General features: G+C 53.0%; 8 protein-coding genes across 8 annotated transcripts; 6 read left to right on the forward strand and 2 right to left on the reverse strand.

Annotated features, from left to right (window-relative positions):
- BDV59DRAFT_13652 (cyclin-dependent serine/threonine-protein kinase phoA) lies at positions 1-1,843 on the forward strand. Its single transcript, XM_073687069.1, has 3 exons — positions 1-346; positions 425-448; positions 558-1,843. Exons 1-3 carry the CDS (start codon positions 140-142, stop codon positions 1,473-1,475), a joined length of 1,149 nt encoding a protein of 382 aa, XP_073549377.1. The 5' UTR covers positions 1-139; the 3' UTR covers positions 1,476-1,843.
- A 715-nt stretch (positions 1,844-2,558) lies between these two features.
- Positions 2,559-4,405, forward strand: BDV59DRAFT_13695 (putative cAMP receptor-like protein). The gene is made up of 5 exons (XM_073687081.1): positions 2,559-2,632; positions 2,805-3,136; positions 3,203-3,404; positions 3,460-3,981; positions 4,044-4,405. The coding sequence occupies exons 2-5, from the start codon at positions 2,880-2,882 to the stop codon at positions 4,323-4,325; spliced, it is 1,263 nt and encodes a 420-aa protein (XP_073549378.1). The 5' UTR covers positions 2,559-2,632; positions 2,805-2,879; the 3' UTR covers positions 4,326-4,405.
- Positions 4,406-4,801: 396 nt separating this feature from the next.
- On the forward strand, positions 4,802-5,221 carry BDV59DRAFT_200951 (uncharacterized protein; the record flags this gene model as incomplete). Its single annotated transcript, XM_073693708.1, has 1 exon — positions 4,802-5,221. The coding sequence occupies one exon, from the start codon at positions 4,802-4,804 to the stop codon at positions 5,219-5,221; it is 420 nt and encodes a 139-aa protein (XP_073549379.1).
- A 1,079-nt stretch (positions 5,222-6,300) lies between these two features.
- BDV59DRAFT_200952 (uncharacterized protein) lies at positions 6,301-7,302 on the reverse strand (the record flags this gene model as incomplete). Its single annotated transcript, XM_073693709.1, has 3 exons — positions 6,301-6,558; positions 6,636-6,888; positions 6,956-7,302. 3 exons carry the CDS (start codon positions 7,300-7,302, stop codon positions 6,301-6,303), a joined length of 858 nt encoding a protein of 285 aa, XP_073549380.1.
- Positions 7,303-7,683: 381 nt separating this feature from the next.
- On the forward strand, positions 7,684-8,615 carry BDV59DRAFT_13710 (PMF1/NNF1 family protein). The gene is made up of 2 exons (XM_073687085.1): positions 7,684-8,221; positions 8,284-8,615. Exons 1-2 carry the CDS (start codon positions 7,842-7,844, stop codon positions 8,576-8,578), a joined length of 675 nt encoding a protein of 224 aa, XP_073549381.1. The 5' UTR covers positions 7,684-7,841; the 3' UTR covers positions 8,579-8,615.
- On the reverse strand, positions 8,446-10,457 carry BDV59DRAFT_13719 (uncharacterized protein). The gene is made up of 4 exons (XM_073687088.1): positions 10,253-10,457; positions 10,176-10,206; positions 9,967-10,108; positions 8,446-9,915 (listed from the first exon to the last, which is right to left on the reverse strand). The coding sequence occupies exons 1-4, from the start codon at positions 10,310-10,312 to the stop codon at positions 8,652-8,654; spliced, it is 1,497 nt and encodes a 498-aa protein (XP_073549382.1). The 5' UTR covers positions 10,313-10,457; the 3' UTR covers positions 8,446-8,651.
- Positions 10,458-11,431: 974 nt separating this feature from the next.
- Positions 11,432-12,912, forward strand: BDV59DRAFT_175812 (uncharacterized protein). Its single transcript, XM_073689323.1, has 2 exons — positions 11,432-12,185; positions 12,257-12,912. The coding sequence occupies exons 1-2, from the start codon at positions 12,135-12,137 to the stop codon at positions 12,563-12,565; spliced, it is 360 nt and encodes a 119-aa protein (XP_073549383.1). The 5' UTR covers positions 11,432-12,134; the 3' UTR covers positions 12,566-12,912.
- Positions 12,913-13,521: 609 nt separating this feature from the next.
- BDV59DRAFT_13771 (NTF2 and RRM domain protein) lies at positions 13,522-15,445 on the forward strand. Its single transcript, XM_073687097.1, has 3 exons — positions 13,522-13,921; positions 13,996-14,967; positions 15,030-15,445. Exons 1-3 carry the CDS (start codon positions 13,607-13,609, stop codon positions 15,318-15,320), a joined length of 1,578 nt encoding a protein of 525 aa, XP_073549384.1. The 5' UTR covers positions 13,522-13,606; the 3' UTR covers positions 15,321-15,445.
- Positions 15,446-16,152: the final 707 nt, after the last annotated feature.

A 16,152-nucleotide genomic window follows, 5' to 3' on the forward strand; every position in this document is an offset into this window, starting at 1 on the left:
TCCATAGAACCCATATTGCTCGGTCTCTAGGCGCGGTGGTGGATCGGACGGGACTGCAGCGGTGGGCGCGGAACGAAGGGATCTCCGGCGCGGGGCTCCTTCCACTGCCTGTTGTTAATAAACCGCCCCCCGATCGATCATGGACAGTCGCAACCTCAGATCTTCCTCCTCCCATCCTCCCGACGTCCTCTCCACGCTGGTCTCTCCCAAGTCCTTTCTCTTCTCCCATCAACGCCTCAAACTCTCCTCTTCCCACTCTCCCGTCTCTCGCAGAAGCCCTTCGTCCACCGTTTCGCGCTCGATGGACAAGGCACAGCAACCCAGCTCTTTCCAGCAGCTGGAGAAGGTGTGTGTCCTTTGGCCTGATGAGGAGAGCGAGAACCTTTGGAAGAGATGTCTAACCTGTCCAATTTGCATATTCTAGCTTGGAGAGGGTACCTATGCTACGGTACGTCGAGTCCCCGCACCCTGTGCCTGTCGCAACCATCCATCCCTACTTGATTCCATCTCGTCGAACCCTTCGAGGGAGCATCCAGGCTAATCCGGGGTGCTTCTAGGTGTTCAAAGGCCGGAACCGTCAGACGGGGGAATTGGTAGCCCTGAAGGAAATCCACCTCGACTCCGAAGAAGGCACGCCGTCCACCGCTATTCGAGAGATCTCGTTAATGAAGGAACTCAAGCATGAAAGCATTGTGTCGCTCTACGACGTGATCCACACGGAAAACAAGTTGATGCTTGTCTTCGAATACATGGATAAGGATTTGAAGAAATATATGGATACTCGAGGCGATCGAGGACAGTTGGATCAGGCCACGATCAAGTCATTCATGCATCAGCTCCTCAAGGGTATCGCATTCTGCCATGAGAACCGGGTCCTCCATCGTGACCTCAAACCCCAGAATCTTCTGATCAACAAGAAAGGCCAATTGAAGCTGGGCGATTTTGGGCTTGCCCGTGCGTTCGGCATTCCCGTCAACACCTTCTCCAACGAAGTGGTCACGCTGTGGTACCGTGCCCCTGATGTCCTTCTGGGTAGCCGGACGTACAACACGAGCATCGATATCTGGTCCGCCGGCTGTATCATGGCGGAGTTATACACGGGTCGTCCTCTGTTCCCCGGCACGACGAATGAGGATCAACTCCAGAAGATCTTCCGCCTTATGGGCACGCCGTCCGAGCGTTCCTGGCCGGGCATTTCCCAACTCCCCGAGTATAAGCCAAATTTCCCTGTATATGCGACAACAGACCTAGGTCTTATCCTCCCCCAGATCGACCCCCTAGGCCTTGACCTCCTCAACCGGATGCTCCAGCTCCGACCCGAAATGCGCATCAGCGCCCACGATGCGCTCCAACACCCCTGGTTCCATGATCTGCCTCATTTGCAGGCGCAGCTGCAACAGCAGCAGCAACATCAACAGCAGCAACAGATGGCTGGGGCATACGGGGGGATGGTCCCACCGCAACAGGCCTTCTAGTGCTGCCCAAGAAGGGAAAAGCGCGTCTTCGTGGCTGAGTGGTTTCTTTTTCTGTCACTTTGTTTATGATCCTATGCGACGAATCATTCTTTGTTCCCGTGATTTTGGCACCGTCTTTTATCTTCGCTATTTTGAGCACTGTTCTTTTGTTTTGTCCGTCTCGTTCTTGTTTCTTTTGCCGATATGAAACTGGGTGGGTTTAGACCTGGAGGGAGCGCGGCGTTATACCCGAAATATGGGATATCAAGACAATTGTTTTTCCGGTTTCTCCAAGTCCACACGATTTTGGTTTAAGCTTGAAGTGAAATAACCCGATTAGAACTTTAAACAGTCCGAACAGGATCATCCGATGAGCCTAAAGGGGCTATTGCTTCCCAACGACTGGGAAGGTGATAGTGCCTGAGTCACATCCTACCATCAATAGCGGCCGCCAACCTGGTTATCCGACTTTATTAACCGAGTGTAGGCCGTGGAGGAAGTTGAATCTCACAGCCATGAACCACGGTTGGCTGGTGTCAGGCAGTGCGACGACGACATGCATCCTCCCCAATGCTTAGCTCTTCCTTGATTCTTTGTCCACTGGCCTGACCAGGGGATCCCTCCTTTACCCCTACATGGGCTGATGCCCCGGCCGAGTGTCATCCTAGATACCTCCACTTTGTGGGCATGGGGTCGGGCCGTTACTGACTTGGATCCTGCGTTGGCCTCACTCTGGTTCAAGCGCCAAATGACGCCATGAACCCGATTGGAGGTGGCGTTTTCCGATGTCACCACCACTTAGCACAGTTACGATCTAATATGTACGTAGTTATTATTCGTTCATGGTATCCATCACAGTGCGTCTCTCACAAATCCGCCGTTGGTGTTACTTGCCTCCAGAGCAGGAAACTAACCGGTTACACTGGCTTCGATGGTCGAGATACTACTCGTTGATCACACCGGCATGACTTGATTGGTTTTTTTTGGAGGAGGCGATGCATCCAATTCTGGCCTATTCATCTAGTCGAAGAAAGTTTTCAGTCCCGCTATTGATTTGTAGTTGGAACCAAGGCTCAGTAACATCCCCGCTACATTCGCCTTTGTATACCCAGAGATGTAACTAAAACGGTCCATGAGTAGCGCAGGTTAACTTCGGGTTGATGCGTATGCAAACCATGGTATTCGTCCGTTCTATCATTTGTGCCACCCTTTTCGTTCAGGCGTTTTCCTTACCTTGGCTTCGTCGTGGTCGTCCGATGTACACTGCGAAGGGATATAGCATGGCCGCGTCCCTTGCTGGGCGTTTTCTGTCCACAGATTCTTTCACGAGTCTGATCGTTTCTCCTTTAGATTTACGTCTAAGAGCACCAGGTGGTGTTTCTTTCCCGTTATCTGTGGTGCCATCGGCGGCATTGCTATGACACCATGTCGCCAACACCAGGACAGCTCTACGCCATCTCAGTCACAGAACGGATTTGCTCGGCAGTCTCTCTGGCAGGGACTGGTATTATCGTCGTCTCTTTCCTCTGTTCAAAGGCCTTTCGCAAGCCGATCAATCGCCTTGTATTCTACGCCTGCTGGGGAAATGTCATGGCCAATATTGCCACGGTCGTCTCGCAGTCGGGGATCCATGCCGGCCTGGATTCTCCTCTATGTCAGTTCCAGGGTTTCTTGATACAGTGGTGTGTATATCCAAACCTATCTACTCTTCGAGTCATCGGGCCACTAAACGCTGATGATACCCCTAGGTTTATGCCCGCTGACGCGCTATGGACCTTCGCCATGGCCTGCAACGTCTATCTCACTTTCTTCCGCAAATACAACTCTGAGCAGCTGCGCAAGCAAGAATGGAAATACCTCCTGTTCTGCTACGGGCTTCCTTTCATCCCGTCTTTTGTATTTTTCTTTGTCCAGAGCCGGTCTCGGGGCAGGGTGTATGGGGGCGCTGTTGTAAGTGCACGGTATCTCCGACTGTCCCAGACATATTCTAACCTGACTGCCGCAGCTGTGGTGTTGGATATCGCCGAAGTGGGACTTCTTGCGCATTGCACTCTTCTACGGTCCCGTCTGGTTCGTCATCTTCCTCACCTTGGGGATATACGCCCGCGCGGGGAGAGTTATCTACCGGAAGCGACGGGAACTCGAACAACTCGGTACCTGCGATACCAATATCGACATTGACACCATTGACTTCGATCGCCCGCCTGAGCACAGAGTCTCGAAGGTCACTCACATCCAAATCGCGAGCGAGAGGTCCAATGCCTCCTGCGACGCGTCCAGATCTGCCCATGATATCTCATTTCCCACGACACCGACGGAGGTCCGGTGCCCGTACGATCCATACTTCATCACAATAGAAGGCGGCGCTGGAATGTCGCGGAATAATAGCGCCGGGACAGAGCGTGCTAGATTGGAGCACCAGGAGTGGCTGTCACAACGACGTTCGTCGGGACCAGATGTCAACAGGGCAGCGTGGATATACACCAAATACGCCATGCTCTTTTTCATCGCCTTGATTATTACTTGGGTAAGTCGATTTTTTTCTGTGCCCGCAGTCTGATCTTAGCGGTCGAGTTCTGACTGCTTCAGGTGCCGTCAACCATCAACCGCGTGTATGCCCTCGCGTTTCCTAACGCGTTCAACTTCCCCCTCAACTACCTCTCAAGTTTTGTCCTTCCGCTGCAAGGCTTCTGGAACAGCATCATCTATGTATCGATTTCTTGGCCGGCGTTCAAGTCGACTTTTGAAGACTTGAGACGGGGGAGGAGGCCGTGCCACAGCCATTCCTGGTACAACTCTGGGTCTCCGATTGCGTTCAAGCGGCCCAGCTATGTGGGTAGTGGTTCTGCCCGGTATTTGTATCCGTGTTGATTCTTTCCGGTCTGTTCGATATGGTGTATAGATCGGGTTTTGTTAATAGCGTGTTACACATAATGAACGATAATCACGACACATGCATACGGCTGTTCACGTAAACATACGCTTGTAGCTGGAAGAGGAACCATATCAAGTAAACCCGAGAATTGACTCTAATCGGGTAGTGGAAAGACTGCCGGCGACCCCGGATGCGTTCACGGGTCTAACGTTCTGTATTGACTACGAGGAGGTTTCCAATAGCCTCGACTAATACTTGTTCTATGTGCCTCAATGACGAGCGAAATCATCTCCCGCTTGAATATGGCTCCGGGCATAAGGACATAGCTGACGACTTTTCTTGCCTATATGGACTATCCTTCCAATAAGAGTCCAACCCTGGAGTCATATAAACGAATATAAGGGGATTATAATTGATCTATCTGTGACTTGGTTATAGTAAAGAAAGCTCCACAGGATACTTCATGACCAGGATGCTCTTCGTCACCATCTACTTCATCATCCTACCGATGAATTATTACTTTCTGTTCTTCCTAGGACCTTGTCTGAAATGGGAATACAAGTACTCTACCGTGGTCGATCCCACCACCTACGAATCCCACGGACTCTGCGATGGTATTCTGCTGAGACACCACAAAGGCCTGGAGCCGGAGGAGATTGGAGTACTGAGATGTCTGGAGCACTGGCGAGGCTGGGTTGGCCCACTAGGATTCTACAAGGGCGGGATGGGACCCGGTGGAATTTCATGGCCGTTACCATCCCCGAGTGTGTGCCTGAGCGACTCGGCATATGCTGTTGAGATGGCATTTCTGCACGATGGTCCGTTCCTCCAGAAGACGTTGAAACTGACTTCTGGGGCTCTTCCCACGGACAACCATGATAGATATTACTGAAATGAAGGAACTCGTGAGCGGAAAGTGTACATTCAAGCGTAGTAGGTGGACGAAACATATATCAGGGCTCCGCATAATGATGACTTCAAGGCTTCTTTTGAGCAAGCCATTAATACTGGACAGATTGAACACTTGAAGCTCACATCATCTGCGAGATGATGAAACTCGACAAACATCGAACGGTTATCGCTCTGCAAGCGTGGGAGCAATTTGTAGATCTAGGGTCAGGGCGGTAGCACACCCCTCACTTGGACAGAGGAGGAATACGCGAAGCACAGATTGGTCGATATCGGCACCATATAGGGGATATGTGATAGGGGTTATGAGAGGCGCAAAACCTACCCTAACATTTGGTAGGTACTGGTATGGTATGTTCATCTTCGGAATGGGCCTCACCATTCCTAAGGAAGAACTTGATATGTGCCACCGACTGGCCGACGCTGCATATCTAAATTGGCTACCCACAAACGACCTGCGCTCCTGGAAAAAGGAGCATGAGACTGCAATGGCCACTGGGAGGGTCATGTGGCTGATATAATCGGTGTTCTCATGGAGGAGCATGAGCTTTCCGAGGATGACTCCAAAGAGCTCTGCCGATCTTGAAGCTCTGCTGTACAGTATTAGTGGAAACATGGTTTAAAGTATTGAGCGCCTAGGTATAACAAGTGGGCGGGCCTTGTACAATAGACGACAGCTTGATTGGATGAAAAATGGGATTTCAACATTTAAAAATCCCTTCAGAGGACAGAGGAAACGGACTATTCCATGGCGAGGAGAAAGTTGTTTCCAGTAGAGGCACCTTGGCAGAAGATCACTTTGGCATGAAAGTCGACACGTACCTCGTGAACTTTTCTGCACGAAAAGAATTCAATAGAGTCGATGGCTTGATGTTGCATTAGTGAAAACGGTGTGCTTTACAGGGACTTGAAAGTTCCAGCAGATCGAAACAGAGTAAATATAGAATTGTTAGGGAAAAAAGACTTTCAATTTTCTAGGTCGCTGCTTCATCCATTAAGTAAATCAATCATTAGTTGTATGCGTCCTTGAAGTCGGCTCAGAGAACCTCCTCTGATGACATCTCATTTCCAGAGTCTTGGTCTGAAATTGAAGACCTTGCTGCTACCGACGTTGTTGCTACTGGAGCCGATGCAGGGCACTTCAACTGGTTCGACGCCAACAGGAGTTGCCAGGAGCCATCGAACAAAGAGCTCAAAAGAACCTGTGCCCTTCTCAAATGCGTACTTCCGGCTACGCCCTATAACCAGACGGGTACCGTCCTTAATATACGCCTGTAAAACTCGAGCATGCTGGGGTGCTAGGAACGAAATGAGGAGGACCTGCACTCGACGTTGATTTTGTGTACGTTAGCACCTTGGTGCGGCAATATAAACCAGTATGTACTCTCAGGACTGACCGGCTGAGGCTCGCCCCTCTTGAAGACCTCCTCATCGTGCCGGACCTCCATCGCCCTGAGCATGTACAACAGCTCGTGACGCATTAGATCTCTTTCCCCAGCATACGATTCTTTGTTCCATCTCGCTACCATAATAACATGCGGAAATCCCTGATCTGTGCAATGAAAGACAGCATCAAGTGAGTGTCGTCCCCGTTCGAGACCTAGTCCCTTGAGGTCGTAAACATCCGCTAACGGGATCAAGCTATTGTCACTGGGTAACTAGTTAGACTAGTACGATAGCCGACAATTTAGTGTAAGCATATCAGACCGTTGCTTACTTTACATTGTACCAGCTTGTGGTGTCAATCAGCGTCCCTCCATATACGATGTTATCTCGCTTCAACCAGGCAATGTGTCGGCCAAGGTTCGTGACGATCCGCCCAAGACGATTTACAGGCATCCATTTCGGTCGATCTGATGAGATATTTTTGCCGCTCAAGGGGTGGCGAGCGAGAAAATCGTCTGTCAAAGGCTTGAAGAAATCAGACTGGGCGGCCTCCAGGTTCAGGTTCTTGACATGTAATCCCAGCTTCTGGAAGTGATCTTCACGTATCACATCTGAGACAATCGCGGAGAGTCGTTCAATTTGCGTACTGATAGTTATTTCGGAGAGCAAGTGGTCCATTTTAGATGCTCAGGTGGTGAATGAAGTTGGGGTAGTTAAGGTGTGGACAGTATGTCATACGGGCTTATTCTTATCAAGGCCATGCTCAGCATGACGTTCTAGCTTCTCCTCATTGTATAAACTCAAAATACATGCATACTACTAAGAAATAAGTTTAATACTTTGATATAGTCTGTGATTGGCAAATTGTACAAGACTCCTCGCCCATACCGATGCCCTGGCAAATATACCAGTTGCTTGCTCATGCATGTCCTCAATTGGCATAAGTCTGATTGATACCATTCCATAAAACTGTCGAAGCAAATTTCCTACACATGCACGCGTATTCCTATTATTCGACCAAATGCAAAACTACATCCTTCAGATTGGCTCTTGATGGATGTATGTGACACGTGACCGACGCGTTACCCACCCGCGCAACGACCGACTCGTGCCGCTCACGCTCAACCCTTCCTTGCACCGCTGTCAGGTTGTTCCCACCATCAAGAGACAATAACTCTCAATAAAGCAAATCTGGACCACCTGTCTCCCAGACCAACATGGCCGAAGATACTGATCCCTCTAATCCAGCCCGCCCGGCCGCTTCGCCCTCTCCACCCCCTCCGGCGCCGGTCCCCCTCACGCCCGGCCCACGCGCCGCATATCTCCAGAAGATCTTCGACCAGGCGCTAGCGCGCACGCTGCGAGCAAACTCCTACGCGAATTTCTCCGGCTGCTTTCCGACCCCCGCGAAGCATGTCCCGGCCAGCTTGGAGTCGGTTTGGAGGCAGCTCAATGCGAAACTGGAGGAGAGCGCGAAGGCCGAGTTCGAGGATATTCTCCGGGAGCGCGACGCAGTGAGCCAATTGAATGAGCTGGATAAGTTGATTGGGGAGGCGAGGTACCGAAGGGAGAATGGGCAGGGTGAGGGTGATGTTGCGTATGTCGATCTCTCGTAGCCCCTTTATCGTTTCTTTGACTAACAGGGACTGATTGTTCCAGGCCGCATATGCTGCCGCCAGATGAACTGTATCGCGCGCATCTGACCCCTTATTTGCAAGAGGCGCGGGCCAGTTTGGATGCCAAGTTGGAGTCTACCCAGGCTGAGAACGTGAAGCTTGGCGAGCGGGTTCAAGCTCAACGGAAAGAGATGGAGGAATTGCTGTCTAGTCTGGAGGCCGTTGTTGGCGACTTGGAGGGGGCTGCGGCGGCCGCGACGCAGTTCAGTGCAGACAATAACCTTCGCAAGGAGGCCATCCACATGGACGATGAGGTCAAGTCGACAACGGGCAAATGAACCTACCCAACGCATCTTATGACTCCGATGACGCGACGATCTCTTTTGATTCTTTGTTGAAGTGGGTATATATTTACGACAGTAACGCCTCCATATCCCCGGGGCTCGCCCACCCATCTTCGATTACATCCTCCGCCACTACTATCAGTTCCTTGTGCGCGGAACGTTTGAGCTGTTCTAGCTTGTCTTTCTGGCCCTCCAGGGCCGCCGCTAGCGCCTCCTTGCATGTTCCGTCTCGGCCCTCGTCTGCGCAACCATCTCGCCGCGCCAGAGCTGCGGCGCCCCGGTAGTATGTTTGGGCGTTCCGCAAGAGAGTTGTGGCGTTCTGATGAGCCATGGCGTACTCCCAAGGAGGCGTTCCGAGCCTCCAGCGTGCCATTTCCGCATCGCCTCTTGCCAGATGAATCTTGGGTAGATTATCCGCGTCGGGGAGTTTGGAGGCCTTGGTTAGTGCGTCCAACCCGGCTGAGAGACATTCCCATCTCAATGTTAGTGATTTGGTGAACGCTTCCTGTTCGTGAGGCGGCAGGTCACCCAGCGCCGTGTTAAAAGACATGAGCGCATCGGCTTTGCCGCAAAGACCTTCGGGATCCGCAGAAACGTCCAGGTCGGGCCCAAAGGCCCGCGAAATCTGACCATGATATGTTTCAACGTCTATCCGACCGCCGCGGTAGAGCACTTCGTTCAAAGCACAGACAAACCTGGCACGTGCCAGAGAGGCTTCATAATGCCTGCTGGAGCCTTCAACGTATGCGGCAATCTTTTCCTGCAATAGGTCTGACGAATATTCCTCTACCCATCCGAGCCCAACGCCGGGATCGTAGGTGAGCAGGTTGCAAAGGGTGGTCAGCGTATCGAGCTGGGCCACTGCGGTGTCAACAAGGGTATCCTTCGTCACAGGCTCCACAACCGCAGCCCATTGTTCCTGTTGATCGGAAGGTTGGGCTTCCCCAGCATCGTCCATGCTCTGGTCTGTCTCCTGCGACTGCTCCGGGGGAGGGCCCATTTCGCCGGCTTCGATTTGGCGGATTTGCTCCTGCATTTCGGTATACTTCATCTCCTGTAACAGGAGGCAGCGCTGGAAAAGCTCTAGGGCTTCCTGGAGAAACTTGACTGCTTGATTGAGCCGGTCTTCCGAAGGTCGTTTGGTGTCGGTGATAGCCTCGGCGAGACTTGTGAGTACCTGCGCGGTATTGAAAAGCGCATCCGCGTTATCTTGGTCCAGGACGAGGGCTTCTCGATGAGACTGCAATGTGACGCGGAGGGCTTCGATGAGTGGCGCGGAAAGCTGGGCGGCGAGTTTGGGATGCTGGGTTATTTCATATTGGACCCTCGCCCTGTTCTGCGGTCAGGTGATGTTCGTGCTGTCCGGGGTTGGTGGAACGTACTTGTTATAGGCTAGATCGAAGGCCTGGGGGTGTCTCTTCAAGCCCTCGTCATAGGTCGCAATGGCGCGCATAAAGAAGCGCATGGATTTGGCAGCGTCACCGGCCCGCCATTTCTCGCCGGCTTCTTCTTGTTCCACGCCCACTATAGATGAATTTAGCACCTAGTATAGAGTGTTTACTGGAGTATATATTGAGGTAGGGATACCCACCCGCTAGGAATTCATCAGCGGTTCGTGGAGCCTGTAGGGTCAGAAAGGGAATCAAACGGCGTAGCTGGGAGTCGTACCTGTTGGGCGGCCTTTTTCTTGGACTTTGGCTCCTTCAGAAGCGACTTTGGCTTGGGCATGTTGCTCCGTCGCGTGGGCAGAAGGGATTGACAGAGATTGAGCTGAGCAGATGTACAGCCGTTAACGGGGGGTTTTGTCGGCGATGTGGTGACGTTGGGGTATTTTTTTACTCGTTATCAAGTGGGCGGCGATGATAATGCCCGATGTATCTGCCCGCTCTCCTCACCGCCTACGATGTCCTCCCAACGACGTCTTACTAAGGTACCTTAGTTGGATAGGTCCGTGTATACTCGATACGCCGTACGTACTGGTTAAAATAAAGCTAGTTTATTGAGTCCTCTACTAAATTCAAGCATAGTACGTAATCAATAGTCGACTCGTCTTCTGTATGCTTAAATATATGTCGCAGGAAAATGAGAGGTAGCCTCGGACTTAGAGTGTCGGTTACAAATATTCACCAGGGAAGATCAAAAATGGCCCTTTCATTCCACTCTAGGTGTAAACACGTATCTTTGACTGTTCTGTGGGGAGGTACGTGATAAGAAATCGTGATGTCAGACAGAGCTTTCTTTGACATGCAGCCTGCATCGAAAGTCTGATTGACGAGGACATATTTCCATTTAGTACTGCGTATACTGAGTATGCAGGTCGACGATGGACTAAGAACAATGTTGTCTGTTGTGCTATTTCCTCATGTGTCCCTTCCCCCGAAGAGGAACGGCCTGTTCCAGAGAGGAAACGACGCCAGATGAGTGAAGAGTTAGTGTATCACAAGGTTGTAGTAATACGAGAAGAGATACTTGGGATGGGAGAGGGTAACGCAAGGTTGTCTCGACCCGCCCCCGGCGTTGAATTGGAGCCAGTCCATGATGGTCGGAGATGATGTGAGTGGGAGGGGAGCCTCCAGAGAGGCAAATCTGTGATCCACGGCTGGAGCTAAAGCTGCATGTCGAGAGGGCCGTCACATCATCACATGTCATGCGATCCACAAGGAGAAGAGGATTCTCGCCACCGACGGAGAACAGAGAGGGAACCGATCAACTCGCGTGGTTGCCAAGCCGCTTCCTAATCGGGATGGTGATACGCTAGTAGCACGTGGCAATACCATCCGTAGAATCCCTTAGTCGAGGTATGGTCGGTAGCCTTAGGATTTTTAGGTAGTTACCTCTAGGTAGATACCCAGATTGCTTATACATACTTACGGCATTTAGCGGAGGTAGACCTACCTTAATTATTCTCAATCATGGCCTGATGATCATCGCCTGGGGACGATCAACGGCTGATTTCGGCCAACATACGAGTAAGCCGCACTGCGGACTGCGTATCTACACAGGCCTTCTACCTTGGACGTGGATGAATCACTCCATCGAGAGTTAATAATCTGCTCGACACTCTACCCTGGATCAACATCCCCAGAGCAAAGTCAGTCCGAAGAGAATATCCAGATTGGCTGGAAGTGGATCACCCACTCCCCCTCCAGCCGACCCACCGGTAGCGTTGTCACCCGTTTTTCCTCTAGTCCGTTTCTCTCCTGAAATCCTCCCGCAATGTCACCGCCCTCTTCTTCACCTTCTCTAGATTCTTCCTCCTCCTCTCCATGCGACTTTCTTCTCTCCTCTGAATCTCTCGCGTTGAACTCTCTCTGTCTTGGCTATCCATCTCCCTAGGGACGTACCAAGGCTCGTCTGATATCTCCGGTACTTTCCCTCTACCCGTCTTGTTTAGTCCCATACTCCGTACTAGGGGGTCCAACTCTGGACTCTCTTCATACCCACCTCCCACCCAATCCGTGTCCAACTTCTTCCCTTCTACCGTTGACCTTTATCTTGACTCCTAATCTACGCCTCCTAACTAACCCTCGTCCTAGGGTGCACCTCTACCATGGCTAGACAAAACTCCCTAGACTCCGAAAGACCCATCATGGCCCCGTCGGTAAGTCCGGCATCTCCCACCGCTCCCTTCCATTCACTTATTCCTTCGACCGTCCTCTGACTCTTCCCTAGGCTCGTACCTCCAAGCGATTCTCGACCATTAGTGGAAGCCCCTCGATCGCATCCTCCGAACGCACGATCCCCAGCGGTGACCCTCGTGTCGCTGAGTTCCACCACCTGCGCGATGGCCTGGACCGTCTCGAGAACAAGCCCCTGCAGAAGCAGCGATTCGTCCCCACGGCGGAAAAGACCGACAATCTGAGCAAACTCGCCCTGGGCGCCAAGGTGGAACGGGCCCTCGGTCGGAGAATGACCGGGCAGGATGCGGTTATGCGCAAGCCCGTCCTCAACGAGAAGGCCGCCGCGGAGTCCAGTCAGTAGACAGACCGTCTGCTCTACGCCCTTCGAATCCCTTGCATGTAAATCCGGTCTGCGGTGTTGTTCGTTCTCATTTTGGTCTCCGCATGGGGCCTGTTCCGTTCTGCGATCTCCGGTCGACGTTTCCTCCTGGCGAATCCTTTGAATGCGTTTGGTTAATGCTTGCTTGCCTTTATTCTCGTTGAGAAGTCTCCCTGTTTCCTCATACCCCTCGTTTGAGCATTGTTTGTTTGTCTTCAGGTCCTGGTTTGTGTCGGAATGCTTGGTCTCGGTTTGTTAGTTCCCCTGCTGCATGGCTCTTTCTGGGCGCACGTGTGTATATGTCGGAAATGTCTATAGATAAACGGTACTTTGTTCTGAAGATACTGGAGAGACTTTGCATAGATTGCCTGTAGGCCCCATCGGGAAAGCGGTGAGACACGCTAGGAGCGGCCGCACTGAAACGACCCGTCGCCCTCACCAACTTCACTCGCTTTCCCTCTTCCCTCTCTCTCTTCTTCTCCGACAGCTTCACCCACAGCTATCACTCCCCCCGTTCTCTTCCTCTCTCTTTCCCCGTCGACCGCCTCATCCCATTCATCTCATCTCGCATCCCATCCTCCTCGGCTTTCCATTCCATCCCATCCGCCTTCCGCTTGAACTTTGCGATCCCGAGTAATTCAGTCGCACAAGAAATCTTCTTGCATTCACCCTCACCAAACCCCCCACGACTCCCACGCGTCCTCGACCCGCTTCATCGCTTTCTCCTCTTGTCCTTTTTGGTTCAACAGTCTCCTCTATCTGTTTCTTGATTTTCTCTGATTCGCATTGTGAGTCGTGGCCCATCCTCCCCCGGCCGATTCCCTCCCGTCTAGTCATCAAATACTAACCGGTTGCCCCATCGTCCGCTCAGTCGAGCGAAAACGAAAAGAAAAGCTTTCGTCCTAGATCTGCCGTGCCCCTCTGGTTTCTCCACATAGAGGCTTGCCTTCTTGCTCTCATACCGACCCCTCACCCTTCGCCGGTTTAGAAAATTTTCCTCATTCTTCCCTTCTCCTCCACACAATGGCCGACTCCGCAGCTCCGATGAACGGCAATTACCCTACCCAGCACGCCTATCACGACTCCTACAACCACACCCACGCTGCCATGAATAATGCTGCCAACTTCCAGCCCGCACAGTCCTCTACCCCCACCAATGCTCCCCCCGAACAGCAGAAGAATGGAATCTCCAAGGACGAGGTCGGTTGGTTCTTCGTCGAACAGTACTACACCAACATGAGCCGTAGCCCGGAGAAGCTGCATCTCTTCTACTCTCGGCGCTCGCAGTTCGTCTTCGGTACCGAGGCCGAATCGGTCCCCGTCGCTGTGGGCACCAAGGTGAGCCCATCGTCCCGCTTCGCATTCTCTTCCGTTCCGAGGTCCATTGCTGATCATGGTCCGTGCTGGCGCAGGCGATTCAAGACAAGATCAAGCAGCTCGACTTCCAGGACTGCAAGGTCCGTGTTCTGAACGTCGACTCCCAGGCCTCCTTCGACAACATCCTGATCGCCGTCATCGGTGAGATCTCCAACAAGAGCGAGGCTTCTCGCAAGTTCGTCCAGACCTTTGTGCTTGCCGAGCAGCCCAATGGGTACTATGTCCTCAACGATGTCTTCCGCTACCTGGTTGATGACGAAGAGGTCGTCAACGAAGAGGCTCCCGCCGCTGCCGCCGCCCCCGCTTCGGTTGAGGAGACTGCCGCGGAAGCCCCCGCCGGTGCGGTGACCGAGACGGTCCCCGCGGCCGAGAAAGCGCAGGTGGACAACGAGACCGCTGCGGCCCGGGTCGACGAGAAGCTGGAGGAGACCGAGAAGAATGGCGAGGCGGTGCCGGCCACGGCGGTCGCGGAGCAGACCAATGGCACCGAGGCCAAGGCTGCGGCTCAGCCCTCTGCCGCCGCGGACGAGCCTGAAGCTATCCAGCCTGAGAAACCGGCCACCCCGGAACCCACTCCGGCTGTGCCAGCGCAGAAAGAGGCCCCCGCTCCCGAGAAGGAGAACGCCGCCCCGGCCCCCGCTCCTGCGAAGGCGCTCCCCAAGACCTGGGCTAACATCGCGTCCAAGTCGGGCGCGGCGGCTCCCGTGGTGCCTGCCATCCCCGTTGCCCCAACCAAGACCGCCCCGGCCCCGGCTGCCGCCGCTCCTCAACCCGCCGCTCCTTCTGCCGCCCCTGAACCCACCCCCGCCGGCCAGCCCTCTTCCAATGACGGTTCGGGCTGGCAGACCGCCGGTCAGGAGAACAAGAAGAATCAGTCCCGCTCAAGCGACGACCAGAACGTGATGGGCTACATCAAGAACGTGACCGATAAGGTTGACGCCAACTTGCTTCGTCAGACCCTCACCCGCTTCGGCAAGCTCAAGCATTTCGATGTGAACCGGACCAAGGTAGGTTCCTGATACGTCCGATCTGGCATGAAAACATGGATACTAACGGGCACGTTTGCTAGAACTGCGCCTTCGTCGAGTTTGCCGACCCCGCGGGCTACAATGCTGCGGTTGCCGCCAACCCCCACCAGATCGGCTCTGAGCAGATCAACGTTGAGGAGCGTCGGGCGCGTGCCAATGCCTACGGCGGCAATGCCAACTATGGCGGCCGCGGCGGCGCTCGTGGCCGCGGCGACCGTGCCGGCAGCCAGGGCCGTGGCGGGTTCCAGCGCGAGGGTCGTGGTGGATTCGCTCCCCGGGGCCGCGGTGGGAACGTCAACGCCAAGGGTCGCAACCAGGCCCCGGCCGCTTAAGATGTCGAAAGGAACAGGTGATGCAGTCGGTTGGACGCATGCATTTTGTCTCCTCATCTCACGCCCACGCTTTTCATTCGTCCTCTTCCTCCTGGCTCGCACACAGCATACCGGCTTCGATGCTTACCGTGATCCAGGGCATGTATTACTCCCTTTTACTGATAATGACATGTGTTATGTGGCCCTCTCCGTCACAGTGCATATTAGCGGTTGGAAAAGTTGTTCTTCATCTTTCCTCACTGGGGCTTCTTCATCTTCCTTTGGCCTGTGATTCATGACTTTTGTTTCTCACCCTGTGTTGCCATGACTTTACTGCCCGTTTTGTTTGCCTCTCGCATAGCCAGCTCGACGTGCTTCTTGATGTGTTTTCTTGTTCATTTGCTTCGTGGGTTGCCCGTGCAGTATTTTTCTTCATCTTCTTGAGGTCCCCATTTCCACCACACAAACCACACTTTTATATGTGACATTGTTTGATCTCCCAGGGGAATTGGTCTGGCCAGTTGTAAATGGAATTCCATGGGAAGGCTACATATGAGCGGTGAAGACCGACCCACCAGTGCTGGGCGTTTTCTACGGGGTGTATGAGATGTATTTGTAGTAAGTCGGCAGGACAATGATTAGAAGGGATCTGATCTAGGATCGAGATTCTATAGGAGTAATCCTGGTCTCTGTAAGCAGCAGGTACGTATGTACATAGGTAGCTGGTGTAGTATTGATAGAGCGGTGGGCGAGCGATGACGCTGATTGGCCCCGCGAGTGGTGGAGCGGAACGTTCTAGATAGATGCCTCAGGCTGCCCTGGTCGTAGAACCGCGCAGAATCCACGGCGACGA

Source organism: Aspergillus ambiguus (genome assembly GCF_047715705.1).
Source record: "Aspergillus ambiguus strain CBS 117.58 unplaced genomic scaffold BDV59scaffold_10, whole genome shotgun sequence".
In the NCBI taxonomy this organism is placed as follows: Eukaryota; Fungi; Ascomycota; class Eurotiomycetes; order Eurotiales; family Aspergillaceae; genus Aspergillus; species Aspergillus ambiguus.